This window comes from Quercus suber, unplaced genomic scaffold, assembly GCF_002906115.3.
Source record: "Quercus suber isolate HL8 unplaced genomic scaffold, Cork oak 2.0 scaffold_29, whole genome shotgun sequence".
NCBI classification, from domain to species: Eukaryota; Viridiplantae; Streptophyta; class Magnoliopsida; order Fagales; family Fagaceae; genus Quercus; species Quercus suber.
In genome coordinates, this window is record NW_027069494.1 from 424,746 (window position 1) to 443,582 (window position 18,837).

Sequence of the window (18,837 nt, forward strand, 5' to 3'; positions counted from 1 at the left end):
CAAAATTCGATCTTCATTAATATTTGATTGGAAAATGGACCGGCCCTTCTTTCAGAAACAACATGCTTATCACGGATATTATTAGATATTTCCGAATACAATACTGTTGTACTTCCTTTCATGTTAATAATTTATAATTTTATATTATTATAAATTTAATTAGTAAAACGCATTATTATATGAGATGAAGGGTAAAGTTTTCAACTCTCTAATTTTAGCTAAATATGCGACTCGTAATAGTTATTTGATTTTTATATACCACGTCTTACATTTACATAAAATTAAAAAGAATAAGAAGATTTAATGGGAGGAGATAAGATCATCCTCTTCGACTTGGAGTGCTGCATATTTACTCCTTTATTGCACTGCACGTTATTCCTTTGTCTTCATTATTATTATTATTATTATTTATATTAATCTACATTTATCTTATGGTATTGTTACATGTCATTTGAGACTTATTATTTTGTATGATTTTCTTTTTTTTTTTCTTTTGAGAATCTGGTATGAAATCTATCTCTATATGAGAGGAATGCCGCAACAGCTATACATAATATCACCTTGTTAGTTGGATTGAATTTTGGTTCTAATACACGTATTTATGCTACAACCTCTCAGACTAGCTGTGGCCTTTGTTTTTTGGGGCCTATTACCCAACTTCACCCTTTACTTCATTGCTCAGCCGGTGAAAATTGGGCTCAACTCCCAATCAAAATAGTTGTTTGGGCTAGTAGGCCGGCCCAAAATGTTTGATGATTGAGGTTTTCCACTATTAAACTAGTAAATTTTTTCTATTTGTTAAAAAAAAGAAAAAAAGACGTCACATAACTACCAAAATAAAAAGGAACTTGTCATGCCTGTTCAAAGTTCAAACTCTATATAGGAGTTACGCTTGTACTTGGGCCAATGGCCCATGGATTGCCAAGGATTCAGGCACTTGTAGAGATAAATGAATTTATCTTTCCAGCCTGAATTTTCACTCACTAGATTATGGGTTCAAGTCTTGTAAAGGTGTTGAATGGGCTTGGATCAAGCACCACATGACCACATAAGACCTGCCCAAGCCACTAAAAGCAGGCTTTTTAATGGCAATATGGAAGTTGATAAGATTATAAAAAAAAAATAAAAATTGTAAGATAGTAAGATTAGAATACAAATTACATGTCCCATTTTTTATGTTTCACTTTATGTTCCATTAATTACAACTTACAATGTATTTGTTTAACTTTCCTTATAATATAGCCAAAGTTTAAAATGGAAAAAAAAAAAAAAAACACATGACAATTTGTAATTGATAGAACATAAAATGAAACATAAAATATAGTACTAAGAATTTGTATTAGTAAGATACCCAATAAATAGGGTGAAATTGGTTATGTTGGCAATTTTGGGGAGAAATGGATCCAAGATTTGAAGATTCAATTTAATTTTGCCAATTTGGCAATCAATGCCAATTGATATTCCTACTAAATGCGCCAGACTCACCAAAAATAGTCCTGGTTCAAACTTCCATGTAGTTGGTGCTTTCAGATTCATTCACTCTTGTTTTTTGGTTCCATGTGCTCTGGTTTGTTTCGATAGAAAAATATGTGTAAAGATAGTTTTCTTATTTTTTTTGTGTTTAGTAGTATAATAAAAAATAAATCAAAGGAAATATATTTCTGGTCAATATAAAATGTATGATTTATTTTTAGAAATTGTTTTCCATTAATATTGTGGGCCTGTTAGTTAAAAAGGTATAGTAATCCTCAGAAATGGGCTCGGGGCCCAAAGGCCCAATCCGAGAACACGTAGTAATCCGAGGACAGCCTAAAAAGTTTTATTCTTATCAAATGGGTGGTATGAAAGAAACGAGTAGATATTATATACAGCGGCATAACACACGTCCGAGGACACCAAAGTTCGAGGTCAAGGTAACCTTCATGTTAGCGGAAAGACTCCACCAAGTTGTATCTGAACTGGAAATTGGATATAGCTTAGGAGGCGTTAGGGAAGGTAGCAAATATCTTTTGAGGCCATCACCTCCACATTAAATGCTTTCCAGCTAACAGTCTGGCCGCATTAATGTGGAGGTGATACCTGAACAGTAACTAAGCAGCTTTATGGCCACTAAGCTGAAGGTTCCGGTAGGTACTGGATGGGACAGAAAGGAGCTCCCAGGATAAGAACTACACGTGTACGATGGAAACAGGGGGAAAACGGAGTATATAACATAGGAATGAAGAAAACAGGAGAGGGGGAGAGACAAAAAAGGAAAAAGAAAAGGAGGAAAAAGAAAAGAAAGAGAGAGACCAATTGAAAGAGAGCCGAGGATAATTTTCCTCAGAGAGCGAACCGAAAGTATCCCTTATTGATTGATGAGTAGAACCCTTCCTGAAAAACAGTACTAGTTCTTGGACCCATACTCTAAAAATTTATTGTTTGGGCGGGTTGGGCTGAAAACCCATTCATATTCAGGGTCAATCCAAATTGGGTCCCTACAAATATATTTTGTAAGACAACTCTATTTAATGGTAAATTAAATAATAGAAATTATAAGATAATTTTTTAACTCATTTAATGTTGGTACCAAATATAAGAAAATAAGATAATTTTATAGAAATTTCTTTTATTGAACAATGACTCATTTTTTTAGAAAATATTAACATCAAAACAAACAAACCCAAACGTAATTAGTTGGTAATTACCAGTCTATCCAAAAAGAGTATTACGTGTATGTAAGTGTCAAATTGGAAAAAAACATTTAAACTTTTGTGATTCACCTATGTTTCACAAAACTTGGGAGTATAGTCAGTAATTACACGTACAATACGATACACATACGTACGTAATATTTAAAAGCACTTTCATCTCCCATCTTGCTTCCAATTGTACGTGAATAATGAATATACCCGACTTTTCCGAACTAAGAATACATTACGCGCTCTTAATTAAAAATGTTAGAATCGGCTACTAAAATACGGTGCCGTTATACCAAACTCCACATGCAAATGACTAAATCATTCTTAGAAAATATAAATATACAAGCTAACGCCAAACGCATGTATTCGTCCAAGGACAATTTAGGTACAATATCTTAGATGTTGTTCTTTAGGTTCTCTTTTTAAAATTCAGTCACATAGCTATTTAATTAAAAAATACACTTCTATCCTATGAGAAAAAATTCACATTGCAAAATTTTAAAAGGGAAATCTAGGGAACAACACTTCAGTACTGTACTTAAGTCTTACCCTTCACTCAATAGTCAATATATTCATAATTTTTTTTTTTTTTAGAAAGAGTTTGGTGATATGATATGAACTCAAAAAGTTAGAAAGCTGCCATATGTAGTTAGTAACGAAGCCAGGATTTCACTTCATGGAGGGTAAGATTTAAAGACAATTTTGATAATCATGTAAAATTGTATATGCACTACTTTAATTGCTTTCAAAACATATGTAGAATTTAGCCTTTTTCTTTTCTATTCTATAAATGGTTTAAATTTGAGTTCATAGAAGAAAGTCAAAGTTTAAACCATTTGTCATCTCGGTGTACCATTGACATTTTATCTACCAATATCAGTTTATCACTTAGCTTTATCATGATTTTGTTGTGAAAATATTGAGACTACAGCTTTATTGTTGTGTATAAAATATAAGAGCCACAAACAATTGAAATTCCATGAACAAAAAAAAAAAAAAAAAGGGATAAACTTTTAAAATGCCGTGAATAAACATGATATAATTCAGGTACAAGATAATTTAAAAAAAAAAACAAAAGTGACATTAGTTTTTGTTTAAAAAGTGTTGAATCTCTCAATTGTTTTCTTTGGTGTCAGAGTGTATTAAGTAGGGGCGGCCTTTTATTTTATTATGGGACAAAGTATTTAAGAGGTCTATACATAATACTACTACTAGACTTAAAAGATCTTATTAGCTTCTTTAGGTGGAGTCGGGGGGCAAGTGCCCCCGTCGACCCCCCTGGCTTCGCCCCTATATGTAGTTATGAACCCTACAATCTACTAGTCTAATGGTTGTGTGGTTGGGTCTCACAATTTTCGAATCCAATTTCTTTGCTACAATAAATTTTAGAGTTATTCTAGTACTTCAAAGAAATGCAATTTATTACTTTTATATGTAACTATTATTTTTTCTCAATAATCACAGTTAGCCACAAGGAAGTTGTAGCAAAAGTTGTGTATTTTTTTGGGTAATATATATATATATATATATTGTAAATTTTACTCCTTTTTTACTTTTTTTTTTTAAAATAAAAATTTTAAAATCTCTCTTATCTATTATTATAGTTACTCCCCTTTTCATGATTTAATATTTTATTATAATTTGTTAGCATTTTTTTTTTAAATAATTTGTTCGTATCAGTGCTTGTATAATAGAATAAGGATCCCATTTTAATCAATTAATCCCAAAATTTACCCACATCAGACTATGCAAAATCGTGTAAAAATACATTGTTGCTACATTAGATTCAAACTTGTATTTAATTTGAATTACATAATTCTTTTTATGTATTTATTATAAATAAGAAATATGGTTGGAAAGTAAGATCGCTTTGGGAGTATGTTGGATTATTGTATTTATGTTCATAAAAGTATATGACAAATAGTTCATATTTTTGTTGAAAAATTTTAAAATATAAATGTTTTATACACATTCCGTTATTTAATCGTTTTCGTTTTGTTCAGCCGAATATTTAATTCGTACTTTTCTTAAAGATTTTGAATTATATATTTATATATACTTATTGTATTGTACACGCATTGTATTTTACTAACTATGCTATGGAGAAACATTAATTTAACCATTTGCACTAATTCACATGTGTTCCACAAAACTGGGAAGAAACATTTAAATTGTCAATCTGCAGTAATTTACACATGTTTCACAAGTTTTTATTTATTTATATGATCTAATTCAATAATCATGTGAATTACTTAAATAATTTAGGTAATGTAATATATGTTGATGGTCTTCTAGATCACAACGTAATAAGTTTAAAAAAATTTCTCCTACCTTATTTGAACGGAAACTCTGTCCTCACCTACCCCTATTTTTTGAAGTAAAAAGATTTGAATCACTAGTATTGTTAAGTTATTACTAAAATTAAAAAGAAATAGATTTATTTCATGATTTAGATTAAATATTAGAATTCTAATCCTTTCATATAGAACAAATCCTAATACATCCTATATAAGGCCAAAGGTAATGAAAGGAAATAAAAATCGGTTACATGCACAGCTTTATATATGTGTCCCTTCCCAAGTAAATCACTCTTCACTGCTAGACACTGAGTTTTTTTCAATTACAATAAAGTTAGATCTCAGTTTCCGGAGAGCCACACCAATTACCGAGACAACATGCAGACCCTCTCTCCCCACTTGGTCATGTCCAGCCACTGGCAGTCTCCATTTCTAGTCACTGGCATCACCAGAAGAAGCTCAAGCTCACTTGCATTTGCTCGTAGAATCCCCACGGTGAAATGCTCCTCTATCAGTAGCTCATCGTTTGGTACGAGTCACGAGCTTTACAACTTGTATAAAAATTGAGTTTATATGCATTTGGAACCTATTATTTTTAAAAGGCTTATTGGTTTATGTAACCCTTTTAAAGTTTTACATTTTTAAAATATAATTATACTTCTGTCAACTTTCAATAAAATAGATAATTAAACCACCCCATTTAAATGAGGAAGCAAAGTTGAAAGTCAAAATTTTTGTAGATTTTCATTTACATAATTTCCTCAGCAACCAAATTTAATGTTTTCTTTTTAGTTCGAACGTCTAAGGGATTTTATTGATTCAGGTGAAGATGGAGCAAAGTTTGTGGAAGCGTCTAAAAATGCAAATGTTGTTCCACTTTATCGATGCATATTCTCTGATCATCTTACTCCGGTTCTAGCATATCGGTGCTTGGTTGAAGAAGACAATCGAGAGGCTCCAAGTTTTCTTTTTGAGTCAGTTGAGCCACATCCTATTGTTTCTAGAATTGTAAGTGTGCCCTAAGATTTATACTTTTTTTAATAAAATTGAATTTATTAGAAAAGATGAAATATAATTCTAATACCATGATAAAATGTATGAAAAAAAAAAAAAAAAAAAGAGAGAAAGAGGAAAAAAGAAAAGAAAAAAAGAGAATGCATTGAATTAACATGATCTGGTCTTAAGTTAAATGGCTAAGTCCATAGACAAAATGACTTGATTGAAGGCTACGTATTATTGAAAGTAAAGTAGAATTTATGAGTCTCCATAATCATATTTTAAAATTCAATACTGCATTAATTGTACTAGGGACGTTATAGTGTAGTTGGAGCTCAACCAACAAAGGAAATTGTTGCAAAAGAAAATAAGGTAACGATAATGGACCATGAGGAAGGCACTTTGACTGAAGAGTTGGTTGAAGATCCAATGGTGATTCCTAGAAGAATCTCAGAGGGCTGGAAACCTCAACTTATTGATGAACTCCCAGGCACATTTTGTGGTAAGAAAACTTTGTTGTTGACTTATACATGCTTTTTTATTTATTTATTTATTTATTTTTTTTTAAAATAAAATCTTGTTAGGTATGTCTGGATATAGATCATAACTTCGTGAGTTATTAAAATTTGGCTCTTGAGTCTTGACTATACATTCCGCATATAATTTGAGAGTTGCTTGGCATGGATTTACTAGCTAGGATCAAGCTAAAATGGAAGTGAAAATTAGTTAATGTTTATTGCTGATTCAACACTGCCATGCATTTCTATTATTACAACCCACTTTGGATAGGAACAAGATCCTAGCTATTTATAAAGTTTCCATTTTATTGTGTCGTACAACTCTTTCACAAACTTGGGTTTAGAAGTAGCTAGGGATGGTGAAAATTCCCTTACCTATTTTAGTTGTTCTGCTCCATTCTATCTCACGTTAGTTTCCCTACTTTAATTAGGAGATAAGATAAGGATAGGTTTTGCTAACCCCACCTTACCTCGGATGTGTGTATATATTTACACACATTTTTATTTAATACATATTTATATATTATTTAATCTATTTTATATTGATCTAAGATATAATTGATTTATTGTAACTATTTTATTATCATCCTCTAATTAAGCATGAGTTTTTTTTTTTTTTTTTTTCTTTCTTTCTTTTAGTATTCTCTCAACTAACAATCCTTTTGTATTCAAATAACAAAATACCTCTAACTTACCATGTCCCATCCTGCATGAATTTCCTTGTCTAGAAAAGGAGATGGGAAGGGGACAAGGCACCCCTATCCAATCCCATTTCACCTCATTGCCATCCCTATATAAGAGTTATTAGTGCTAGCAATCAGTTGAGATTGGTCAAGAAGGATTATGATGCTCTAGACCTATTGGGAAATGTGTGAATTGAATTTTGTTATGTAATTATGATTTAAACAAATATTAGCTAGCTAATACTTTTTTGTTAAAAATTTAAATTATTGATGTGCAAAATCGGATTCATTTAATTAATAATGATTGATTAGTATTTCAAGAACTTTATGATAAAATTATCTTAAGAACTCAAAAGTATCTTAAACCATATTTAAAAATACAAATCTGTCTCAATTTTAGATATTTCATCTCACAATTTCTTATGGCTTGCTCATTATCTTACAAACAGCAAACCTATGGTAGGTTTCATTCATAGGAAGAATCCAACAGTGAGCGATGTTAAGTATATTACAAATTTTACTAAATAAACTTTATAAGTTAATGATGTGTCAAATCTTAAACATAATAAGAAAAATTAAAAAAAAAAATATATATATATATATATATATATTTATTGTGTTGATGATGTGCTACCAATCATATTTATTACCGATGATTGCATGTAAACACTTCGTAACAAAGCGTTAGCATTTTTCATAATGAATTCCCCCTTTGTATTTTTGTCATGAATTCCTTCTTAGTGGTACATTTTTGTCATGAATAGGTGGCTGGGTAGGATACTTCTCATACGACACAGTTCGCTATGCCGAGAAGAAAAAACTGCCATTCTCTAAGGCTCCGAAGGATGACAGAAATCTTGCTGACATACATCTTGGCCTCTATGACGATGTGATAGTTTTTGATCATGTAGAGAAGGTAATCTGATTTTGTTGCATTAACAATTTTTGACCTCTTACAGGGGATGATCATAAAAGGTTTTAACGTTATTAGTGTATTTACTCTTTTGTGCGAGGCCACTAGATTTCTTATGACTAATTAGCTTGAAGATTTTTTTTCTTAATTAAAAACGTTATTAAGGTAATCTGTATATTTTTATTTCTTCAGAAAACTTATGTGATTCACTGGGTGAGGATAGATCGGTACTCCTCTGTTGAGAAGGCTTATAAAGATGGGATGAAACGCTTGGAAGTGTTAGTGTCCAAAGTACACGATGTAGATCCGTGAGTAACTCTTGTGCTTTGTATGAAAATTATAATGATAATTAATAAATAATAAATTACTCGAGGTTGTAAAATTCTTAAGAAATTTTTTGACCTGGTTGTCATTTTTTAGCCCAAGGCTTTCTCCAGGTTATGTGAGTTTGGACACTCACACATTCGGAGCTTCTTTAGAGAAGTCCACCATGAAAAGCGAAGAATTCAAAGATGCAGTTATAAAAGCAAAAGAACATATTAAAGCAGGAGATATATTTCAGGTTGTTTTAAGTCAACGTTTTGAGCGGCGAACATTTGCTGATCCATTTGAAGTGTATAGGGCACTGAGAATAGTCAATCCAAGTCCCTATATGACATACTTGCAGGTTTGTATCTTATAAAGCTTTTCTAATTGCAGTTTTTGGTTTTGTAGCTAGTTGTGTGATGTTACAGATTTGCTACAGATTTGCAGCTTTTCTAATTGCAGTTTTTTAGCATTTTTCATATCAGTTTGCTAAATTGTTTTAAACTTGCTTTTTATGAAATTGTTCTTGATCAGGCTAGAGGGTGTATCCTGGTTGCTTCAAGTCCAGAAATTCTTACACGCTCAAAGGAGGTAAATTGTATAAACTAATTCCAAGTCGTTATAAACAAAAAAGATTTTTTGATGACTATATGTTGCTGACACTAAAATATATTTGGAACTAAGGCTTAGTTGTTGTAAACCAATAATATGTTCCTTGGTTAGCCTAGTATGATTTTTCTTGCTGTAAGTTTAAGCTAGTTTATGGATACATGTGAATTTTTGTGCATGAAGAATTTATGCCTCTTATTCCCTGAATATCTATAAACAAATATGTCCATCCTTACAATGTTATGAACAGAATAAGATTATCAATCGGCCATTGGCTGGAACTGTGAGAAGAGGGAAGACAAAGGAAGAAGATGAGAGTTTGAAAGTTCAGCTACTAAGTGATGCAAAGCAATGCGCAGAACATGTCATGCTTGTTGATCTGGGTCGAAATGATGTTGGAAAGGTTTCTCTTAACTTATCCCCATCACAGTGTCTCTTAAGATTCTCCTCTATGTTTTTGCTAGAAAGGGTGCATGTGACTTTTCGTTTTAATGTTAGTTGCATATATAAAACTGGTATTGGTGACAAAGATTCTTGGTGTAGGTCTCAAAAAATGGTTCGGTGAAGGTGGAAAAGCTTATGAATGTTGAACGGTATTCCCATGTGATGCACATAAGCTCCACGGTGAGAATTTGCTTTTATTGTGTCTGTTGTTGGTTCAATAGGAGCGTGGAAATGTTTGTTTCTTCTAGAAAATGATTATCTGCATAAATCATGCATAACAATAACATGTTACTATGTCACTTTCTTCCATAACTTGATAGTGATTTAGGACAGAAAATGGAGATGATCCTTTTCCTTGGTTTTACATAGCTTCTAAATGCGCCATTATCAAAGAAAATTCTTTAAAAGCATTACAAAGCAAAGTGCATTATAGATTTATAATGAAAAAGAGCATGCTAATTTATCTAATGCAGGTTACGGGAGAGTTAAATGATGATCTCACTTGCTGGGATGCTCTGCGTGCTGCATTGCCTGTTGGAACCGTTAGTGGAGCACCCAAGGTTTTTATTTTCATTACTTGTTTCCCTTCTTTTCATTTACCACTTTGCTTCATTTTTAGTTCTAATAATTCAAAGGCAAAGAAATGACAAAACATTAGGCTGTTATAGGAGATTTGAGATCACAATTTCCATGAATATTCCATGTTATGCTCCATCAATCGTAGTCTGTCACAAGTCCTTTTTTTCCCCCTAAAGTAAGCAAATTTTAGGTCGGAAAAGTCACACATAATAAAATGAGCAATTTTGCTTATCTGCCCAGGTGAGAGCCATGGAAATAATTGACACCTTGGAAGTAACAAGGCGTGGCCCATATAGTGGTGGGTTCGGTACTGTATCTTTCTCTGGGGACATGGATATTGCTCTAGCTTTGAGGACAATGGTATTCCCTACAGGAAATCGATATAACACAATGTACTCTTATAACAAGGATGGAACCAAGCGCCAGGAATGGATTGCTAACCTTCAAACTGGTGCTGGTATAGTGGCTGACAGTAATCCTGATGATGAACAACAAGAATGTCAGAACAAAGCTGCTGGTCTTGCTCGTGCCATTGACTTGGCCGAATCTGCTTTTCTTGATAAATGAGGTTCAGTTTTAGCTGTGCCAATGTAGGCGTTCATTTGGGCTGAGTTGTAACTAGAATATCAATCATTTTGGACTTTTTACTATTTAATTAGAATTTTGATAAAGGTATTTGAGTGAATTGTGATGTTTTCATTTCAGGTTCAGCTAGTCTTTGGATTTTTAATTTGTTGAAAAGTTGATTAAAATATAATTTTATTAAATAAATAAAACTTTAAAAAGTCGTACATAAATAAATAAATAAACTTAAAATCTAAAGAAAATTTAGACATGAATCAAGGAAATAAGGAAGTGACAAACATAGCGGAAAATTTAAAAATCTTGTACTGTGTCAAACACGGTGGAATTGTGAAAATGATCATGGTCCAAAGTTCATCCAATGTGTAAAAGGCAACGTAGCGAATGGGGCAAGAAGATTTAATATCTTGTGAAGGTCAAAGACGGTGGAAAACTATTTGCTCCTAACATCTGGTGTGAAACTAATATAACCGTCCAAGGCTGCAAGCATCCAAATTCAAACGTGAAATTATTAAGATCATTAATTAAGAGCTCTCCTACATTTAACACTAATTAAGCCTAAACAACAACAAGAAGTCAACAACAAAACCTTAGTTTCAAAATTTGGGATCGGTTATGGATCTTTGACCGATTAGATTGGATTGGTCACATGAATTCTTTTTTCTCAATTTTATTCTATTTGAAGTCATGTTCTCTATTACTTCCCTAATTAACAAGTTATTTAATTACTTTTTTTAATTTTAATTGACATGTTTTTTATTACTTTTACGGATTAAGTCTAGACAAATTATAAATTGGACAAAGTTTGGTTACAATTCCCATTAAAAAAAATTAACAAGACTGCATATTTTGAAAATGTAACCATTGGATTATATGTTTTTTATGTTCTTATTAATACGCATGTCAAATTTTGTGTCAATCAGATGTTATTTACAATTCGAGCCAAAAACTTTTTTTTTTTTACATAATTGTACACTACAGAGACTTGAAATTTAAACATATGATTAATAACCTAACTAGCAACTATTGATCTTTCCTTGTTATGAATGAAATTGGAATCAAAACCACCCCACCATCCAAATTGTCTTGTTGATATAATTAGGCAATGAAATTGGTAACAAAACCACCCCACCATCCAGATTTTCACGTTGATATAATTAGGCAATGAAAATAGATACAAAACCACCCCACCATCCAACTTGTCATTAATATATATATATATATATATATATAAATTTTTAAGGGACTTTTCCTGTTTGGACTGAACATTTTTTTGGTTCCAAAATACCTCTATAGCCTACGTTTAAGTAAGGGCAAGACTTGATAAAAATGCTTCTTTAACTCTTATGTAAAACACTATCTACAAAATAAGACCACACTCCTAGTACATTCACGTTGATTTTCAAACTCAAATTGCTCATTCTTCAGCTTTCCAATTTTCTCAATTCTGTGTTAATTTTCTTTTCACCATTATTATCATTTTTTCTACTTGCTCTGCTCAAATTTGCTCTTTCTCAACCATATGTGTATGTCAATGGACATTAAAGCTGTGTATACTAGCCTGAGAACCACTTGGGGATTCTCTTTAATAAAGCAGTGTATTCTAGCCTTCGATTTCACACTTTAGTTACATGAATGATCTGGTAGTACAAGTAGATTCTCCGGTGCTTTTATTAGCATAGAAAGATTATTTAAGTTACTTTGTCCAAACCTTCCCCCCCCCCCCCCCCCCCCCCCCCTCTTGTGTTTCCAAATAAAAAGTTGTTTTTATTTCTTCAATCAAGAAATTTTGTGACCACATGGCAAACATAACTAAGTACTACTTTTGAAGAAATCAGATTGTGAGTGATCAACAAGTTTTTGACAAAATAGGTTCAATTTAGACATGAACTAAGGATATAATAAAGTGACAAACAGAGCGGAAATTTTTAAAATTTTGCAGTGTCAAACACGGTAGAAAATGATCATGGTTCAAAGTTCATCCAATGTAGAAAAGGCAACGTAGCAGGTAGGCAGGACAATTTAATATCTTGTGAAGTGTCAAATACGGTGGAAAATTATTTGCTTCTAACATTTGGTGTGAAACTAATATAACCGTCCAAGTCTCAAAGCATCCAAATTCAAACAGTGAAATTATTAAGATCATTAATTAAAAGCCCTCCAGTTCAAGAGTGAATTACCCATTTTCATCCAATTATATCACCAGCTTCCTTCTCCAAACCAAATGACGCTTCACCAAACCAATTTGTGTGCATCCTCGTCTTATTCCATATACCTTCATCTCATGATTCTTCTCTTTCCCATTTGCTTACTCTGCTTGCAACCCACCATTACAGCTGCTGCTCCAACAAATGAGACTGATCGTTTTGCTTTGCTCAAATTCAAAGATTCTGTACCTCAGGATCCCTCTAACATATTGCGCTCATGGAATGACTCTACGCACTTCTGCAACTGGCTAGGAGTCAAATGCGGTCGTCGGCACCAAAGAGTCACAGTCTTAGACCTACAAGGCCACAAGTTACGTGGAACTCTATCACCTTACATCGGCAACCTCAGCTTTCTAAGGTCCATCATCCTCCAGACTAATAGCTTCTATGGTAAAATTCCACAAGAAATTGGTCATTTATTTCGACTGCAACAACTCTATCTTACCAATAACACATTGGAAGGGGAAATACCATCCAGCTTGTCCAACTGCTCCAATCTCAGGCTCTTAGATATTCTGGGAAATAAGCTTAAAGGGAAGATTCCAACTGAGCTAGGCTCTTTGATGAACCTCAAAATACTTCAGTTTGGCGATAACAATTTGGTAGGAGGGATCCCACCTTCTCTAGGAAATCTTTCTTCACTCACACAATTTCGTGTAGCATACAATAATTTGGTGGGAAATATTCCAGATGCCATAGGCCAATTAAGTGGCTTAGTAGTTTTCTCAATTGCGATTAATAAATTGTCAGGTACGATCCCTTCCTCTCTTTACAATATGTCATCTCTCCAAATCTTTTCAGTTACAAACAACCAACTTAATGGCACACTTCCAGCCAACATAGGCCAAAATCTTCCAAGTCTCCAATTTTTCTATTTTGGTTTAAATGAGTTCTCTGGGCTAATCCCTACTTCATTATGCAATGCAACTCAGCTTCAACGAATTGGTTTGTCTGCGAATAAGTTTTTGGGATCAGTTCCAACAAATTTGGGAAATCTGCTGAATCTTTTATTGCTTAATTTGAGTAAAAATTATTTAGGAAAGAGTCTCCATTTCATAACATCGTTGACAAATTGTAGTAGACTTCAAACATTAGATTTAAAAGCAAACCAATTTGATGGTGTTCTGCCCAATGCTGTATCAAACTTGTCCACCCAACTCACTAAATTATATCTTGGAAACAATGAAATATCTGGAACTATTCCTGGATCATTAGCAAATCTCTTTAACTTAATTATCTTGGGCTTAAATGATAATCACATCACAAGCGTCATTCCTACTACTTTTGGGAAGTTTGAGAAGATGCAAGCATTGGGTTTATATGGAAATAAATTGTCAGGAGAAATACCAGCCTCCATAGGCAACCTTACTCAGTTATTCACACTTCAATTAAGTGAAAACAGATTGGAAGGAACCATACCTCCAACTATAGTAAATTGCAAAAATTTGCAAATCTTGGTCATTTCACAAAATAACCTTAATGGATCCATAATCCAGCTGCTTATTGGTACTTCTTCGTTACCACTAGTACACCTCAATTTATCTCACAACTCATTCACGAGCAAACTACCATTTGAAGTAGGTAATTTGAAAAATATCAACCAAATGGATATCTCTAACAATAATTTGTCTGGTGAAATTCCTACATCAATAGGAAATTGTTTGAACTTGGAATATCTTTACTTGCAAGCGAATTCCTTTCATGGTGCCATACCATCATCTATGGCTTCTTTGAAAGGTCTTCGACATTTAGATATTTCACAAAATAACCTATTAGGACCCATTCCAGAGGGTTTAGAGAAGCTGCTTTTCTTGGAAAATTTGAACCTTTCATTCAATAATTTTGAGGGTGAAGTACCAATCGAAGGGGTTTTCAAAAACACAAGTGTTGTATCATTGATTGGAAATACTAAACTTTGTGGTGGTATAAAGAAATTGCAATTGCCAAAGTGCCCTGTAAATGTTATGAAACCAAGAAAATCCATTGGATTCAAACTAGCAATTGTAATTATCTCTATTGTTCAAATTTTCCTTCTATTTTCATCTTTTCTTATTTGGATGAAAAAATCAAAAAAGAAATCACCTTCAACGGTTTCAACAATGGACCTCTTTCCAAATGTTTCATATAAAGAACTCTATCAAGCAACTAGTGGATTTTCTCCAAGTAATTTAATTGGATCTGGCAATTTTGGCTCTGTATATAAAGGACTTATTCATCCAGAAGAAAGATCAATTGCTGTAAAGGTCCTTAATCTTCAACAAAAGGGTGCTTCCAAGAGCTTTATGGTTGAATGTAATGTCTTAAGAAATATCCGGCATAGAAATCTTATTAAGATATTAACATGTTGCTCTAGCATGGATTACAGTGGGAATCAATTCAAAGCTCTAGTATTTGACTTCATGACAAATGGAAGCTTAGATTTTTGGCTTCATCAAGGGCTAGACAATGAAAACCAATCAAGGAACCTGAGCCTTCTTCAAAGACTAGATGTTGCAATTGATGTGGCCTCTGCAATTGATTATCTTCACAACTATTCTTCGCAACCAATCATTCATTGTGATTTAAAACCAAGCAATGTTCTTCTAGACAATGACATGGTTGCTCATGTAAGCGATTTTGGTTTAGCAAGGCTCCTTCCAATCACCAATGATTCTTTTGGAAAGCAAACTAGTACAATTGGGATAAAGGGATCAATTGGATACGTTGCTCCAGGTAACTTCTTTTGAATTCTTCTAGTTAAACCCTCAAAACATCTTTACATATATTTTATTATTTTGTTTTTGGAAATCACCTTACTATCAATAGATGATACACAAATTCTCTCTCTTCTTACACACATAGTAGTGCACCTATTCACTCAATTTACAATTTTATTTTAATTGAAGAATTTAAAGGAAACAAAATTAGATTCTCAAAATAAAAACAAAAAACAAAGAAGAAAAAAGCAAATAAAAGCATTAAGCATGTTTTAAGCCTCGATAAATTTGATTAGTTGAGACATTTGCTTTCTCCATTGACTAAGTATCTTCGTTTTTCAGGCATTTATTTCCCCAATACTATATGTTTGTGATGACTGATGATAGCTTGTCAATTTATTATAGCAAATATGGTTCATCTGGTCCCAAAACAGTTATGTGCTATAGTTTTGCGACATTAACTCAAGTATCCTAAACTGAAGATGTTGTCAACAGAAAACATTATTGACGTAATGGAAACTAATAGGAGCCATGATTTTTGTAGAACTAGTCCATACCATTAACCACATTTTCCATGCTACACACAAATCACAAATATTGTCTGCTTGTTATGAGTCTAATGTAGATTGTGAATTGTGATTAGGGGTGGCAATTCATGTTCGCGTGTCGGGTTTGTATCGTGTTAAGTCATGAGTATTCGACTACATAGGTCAACACTAACCCAAATTGTTTATTAAACGGGTCAAGATTCCTCAACCCTAACATGACCCATTTATTAAATAGGTCAGTCGTGTCGACCTGTTTATCAGATTTTATCAAAATGAAAAAAAAATTATGAAAAAACAAATATTTTTAATATAAAATTCAAAACTAACGAGTAATTGCATCACAAATAACCATTCAAAACTAAGCATATCTTAATATCACAAATAATCAATCACAATATGTCAAAGAAAATAAATCACAATAACTAATATGTTTATATACCTAGAATTTGAAGGGTATATTGGTAAAATATCAATTAATTAAACGGGTTAGACGAGTCAAGCAGGTTCTATGTGTTCAACACTAACCTAACCCGTTTATTAAACCGGTCAGCCGTGTTAACCCGAATATGACACGAACCCGTTAAGCCTCAACCCATAACCTGCTAATTTTGTGTCGTGTCGTGTCGGGTTCGCGGGTCGTGTCAAATTTTGCCACCCCTAATTGTGATACTGATATGGAAGGAAGTGAATTTGTTTTTAAAATAGATTTGTTCTGCATGAAAAAGTTTACAAAATTTATATAAAATAACAGAAACACCAACGAATATTTGATAGACAGAACATGCACAGTTGCACACACTCACAAATTATCAATGCTTCTAACTTGAAAGTTTTTTTTATTGAAATGATGGCTTTTGTCTTCGTGTTCTTCTTTAGGTTCAACTTTTGCTTTGCTATTTTGAACTTACAACCAAATGAAGTTTACTTGCATTAAATTCCAAATATCATTGTAAGAAACTGAAAATTTTTCCTTACATGTCATAATTAAATTATAGAGTATGGCATGGGTGGTGAGGCATCAATAGAGGCAGACGTGTATAGCTATGGAATATTACTACTGGAGATGTTCTTAGGAAAGAGACCCACTGATGAAATGTTTAAAGATGGTCTCAATCTCCACAATTTTACTAAGATGGCATTGCCTGAAAAACTTGTTCAAATTGTGGATCCAATCCTTCTACCAAGAGAAGTTGATGAAGCTCCAACGGCAATAGTGGCAGCTAGAGAATATAATAATGGCAATGAAATTCAAGCAGACGTGGAAGCTCAAGGTATTCCAAACCTTTTCCAAATGGATCCCAATGTGCATAAATGCTTAGTATCAATCCTTGAAACTGGACTTGCTTGTTCAATGGAGTCACCAAAAGATAGAATGAAGATGAAGGAAGTTACCAGGGAACTACATTTGATCAAAAAAGCCTTTCTTAGTTCTACTATCAGATGTGAATTTAGAAGAAACCAAGTTTAAGGTACTTCTCTATATTTCGATTTTAATTTGCCTATATAATAAAATCAGCCTATATAATAAAATCACCAATGAAAATTATCTCTTAAAATGATCAAAGGCTAACCAAAATGGAATTGTGAACGTCATTTATTTTATAAAAAATAAATCGTGGACTTCCTTTATTATTTTGATAAATGATTTTAATTTATAAATAATTATATCTTTCGATTCTCATCAACATTCAAATGTTAGACTAAATTTTTTCACACTTTTAGATCCAAAATCTTACAATAGGTTCTTTCATATTCAGTTTTTTAAAATGGTCTCATGCAAATGCGATAGTTGTTTTTGTTTCTATTGTCATGGTTTTTCTTTATAGTTTGGGAAATAACGAATATAACTAACTTTGTACTTGGACTGCAGAGCATGCAACTATCAGAAGAGGTCACTGAAACTTCTTTCATGTCCCTGTTGAGCATATAATATAGGTGTGCTAGTTCAATCTCCTTTGCCAAAATGTTTAAGGAATGATTTTCTTATATTTTCTTCTTTGGGATATGGCAATCCTATAGTGTGTTAATGTATTTTGTTTTCTATTGAAAATCAGTCTAGTTACAGAAAACCCTATTGTATTAGGAATATCAACTACAATGCTTTTATTTGAATGTTTATAAAAGATATGACATATATCCAAAATTCTTGAAATATAGAGTTTTTTAATAATTTTGTTTTTTTTTTAAATTTATTTTTAAAATCTCTAAAAAGGGTTCTAAATATTTTTTATTTTATAATTAGATAATTACAATAATGAGAAATGGAGATTTGAAGGTTTTTCTCATAAAGGGGGAAGACAAGTCACTAAACTATAAGGCTCTTGACACATGAAACATAATTATTAAAGCATTTAAACAAGATGGAAGGGAGAAAATGAAATAACAAAGAAAAATTATATAGGACAACCATTCTCCAAACCAATCTCCTCCAACCCAATAATTTTGGAAATTTGTGAAGCATAGAGATTACAGAGGTTAAATAAATCTTTTCCCTAGAGCACTAACAATATTTCTTAGTTCCCTATTCCGAGTAAACCGACCATACATACTCTAAATTATTTTATATAATTTATAATAAAACATTTTTTATTATCAAGTGAACATCTTCTTTATTTTTCTTCTTTATATGATTTTTTATTCTTCTTATGTGATTTGGGATATTACGAACATATTAAAATTATTAACACAATTTGGTCTAAGCCAAATTTTACTACCAAAGTTTTAAGAATTCTAAGACTATTGCCCATATCAAAATTCTATTTCCAACCGTTTTTATTT

The 18,837-nt window shown here is 32.4% G+C and overlaps 2 protein-coding genes across 2 annotated transcripts; both read left to right on the forward strand.

Moving 5' to 3' along the window:
- Positions 1 to 5,296: 5,296 nt before the first annotated feature.
- On the forward strand, positions 5,297 to 10,701 carry LOC112027510 (anthranilate synthase alpha subunit 1, chloroplastic). The gene is made up of 11 exons (XM_024060173.1): positions 5,297 to 5,507; positions 5,802 to 5,986; positions 6,287 to 6,476; positions 7,940 to 8,091; positions 8,281 to 8,396; positions 8,509 to 8,755; positions 8,929 to 8,985; positions 9,254 to 9,406; positions 9,547 to 9,627; positions 9,921 to 10,007; positions 10,267 to 10,701. The coding sequence occupies exons 1-11, from the start codon at positions 5,357 to 5,359 to the stop codon at positions 10,591 to 10,593; spliced, it is 1,746 nt and encodes a 581-aa protein (XP_023915941.1). The 5' UTR covers positions 5,297 to 5,356; the 3' UTR covers positions 10,594 to 10,701.
- Positions 10,702 to 12,747: 2,046 nt separating this feature from the next.
- LOC112027526 (putative receptor-like protein kinase At3g47110) lies at positions 12,748 to 18,195 on the forward strand. The gene is made up of 3 exons (XM_065770268.1): positions 12,748 to 15,527; positions 17,055 to 17,528; positions 17,930 to 18,195. The coding sequence occupies exons 1-2, from the start codon at positions 12,833 to 12,835 to the stop codon at positions 17,525 to 17,527; spliced, it is 3,168 nt and encodes a 1,055-aa protein (XP_065626340.1). The 5' UTR covers positions 12,748 to 12,832; the 3' UTR covers position 17,528; positions 17,930 to 18,195.
- The last annotated feature ends 642 nt before the right edge of the window (positions 18,196 to 18,837 follow it).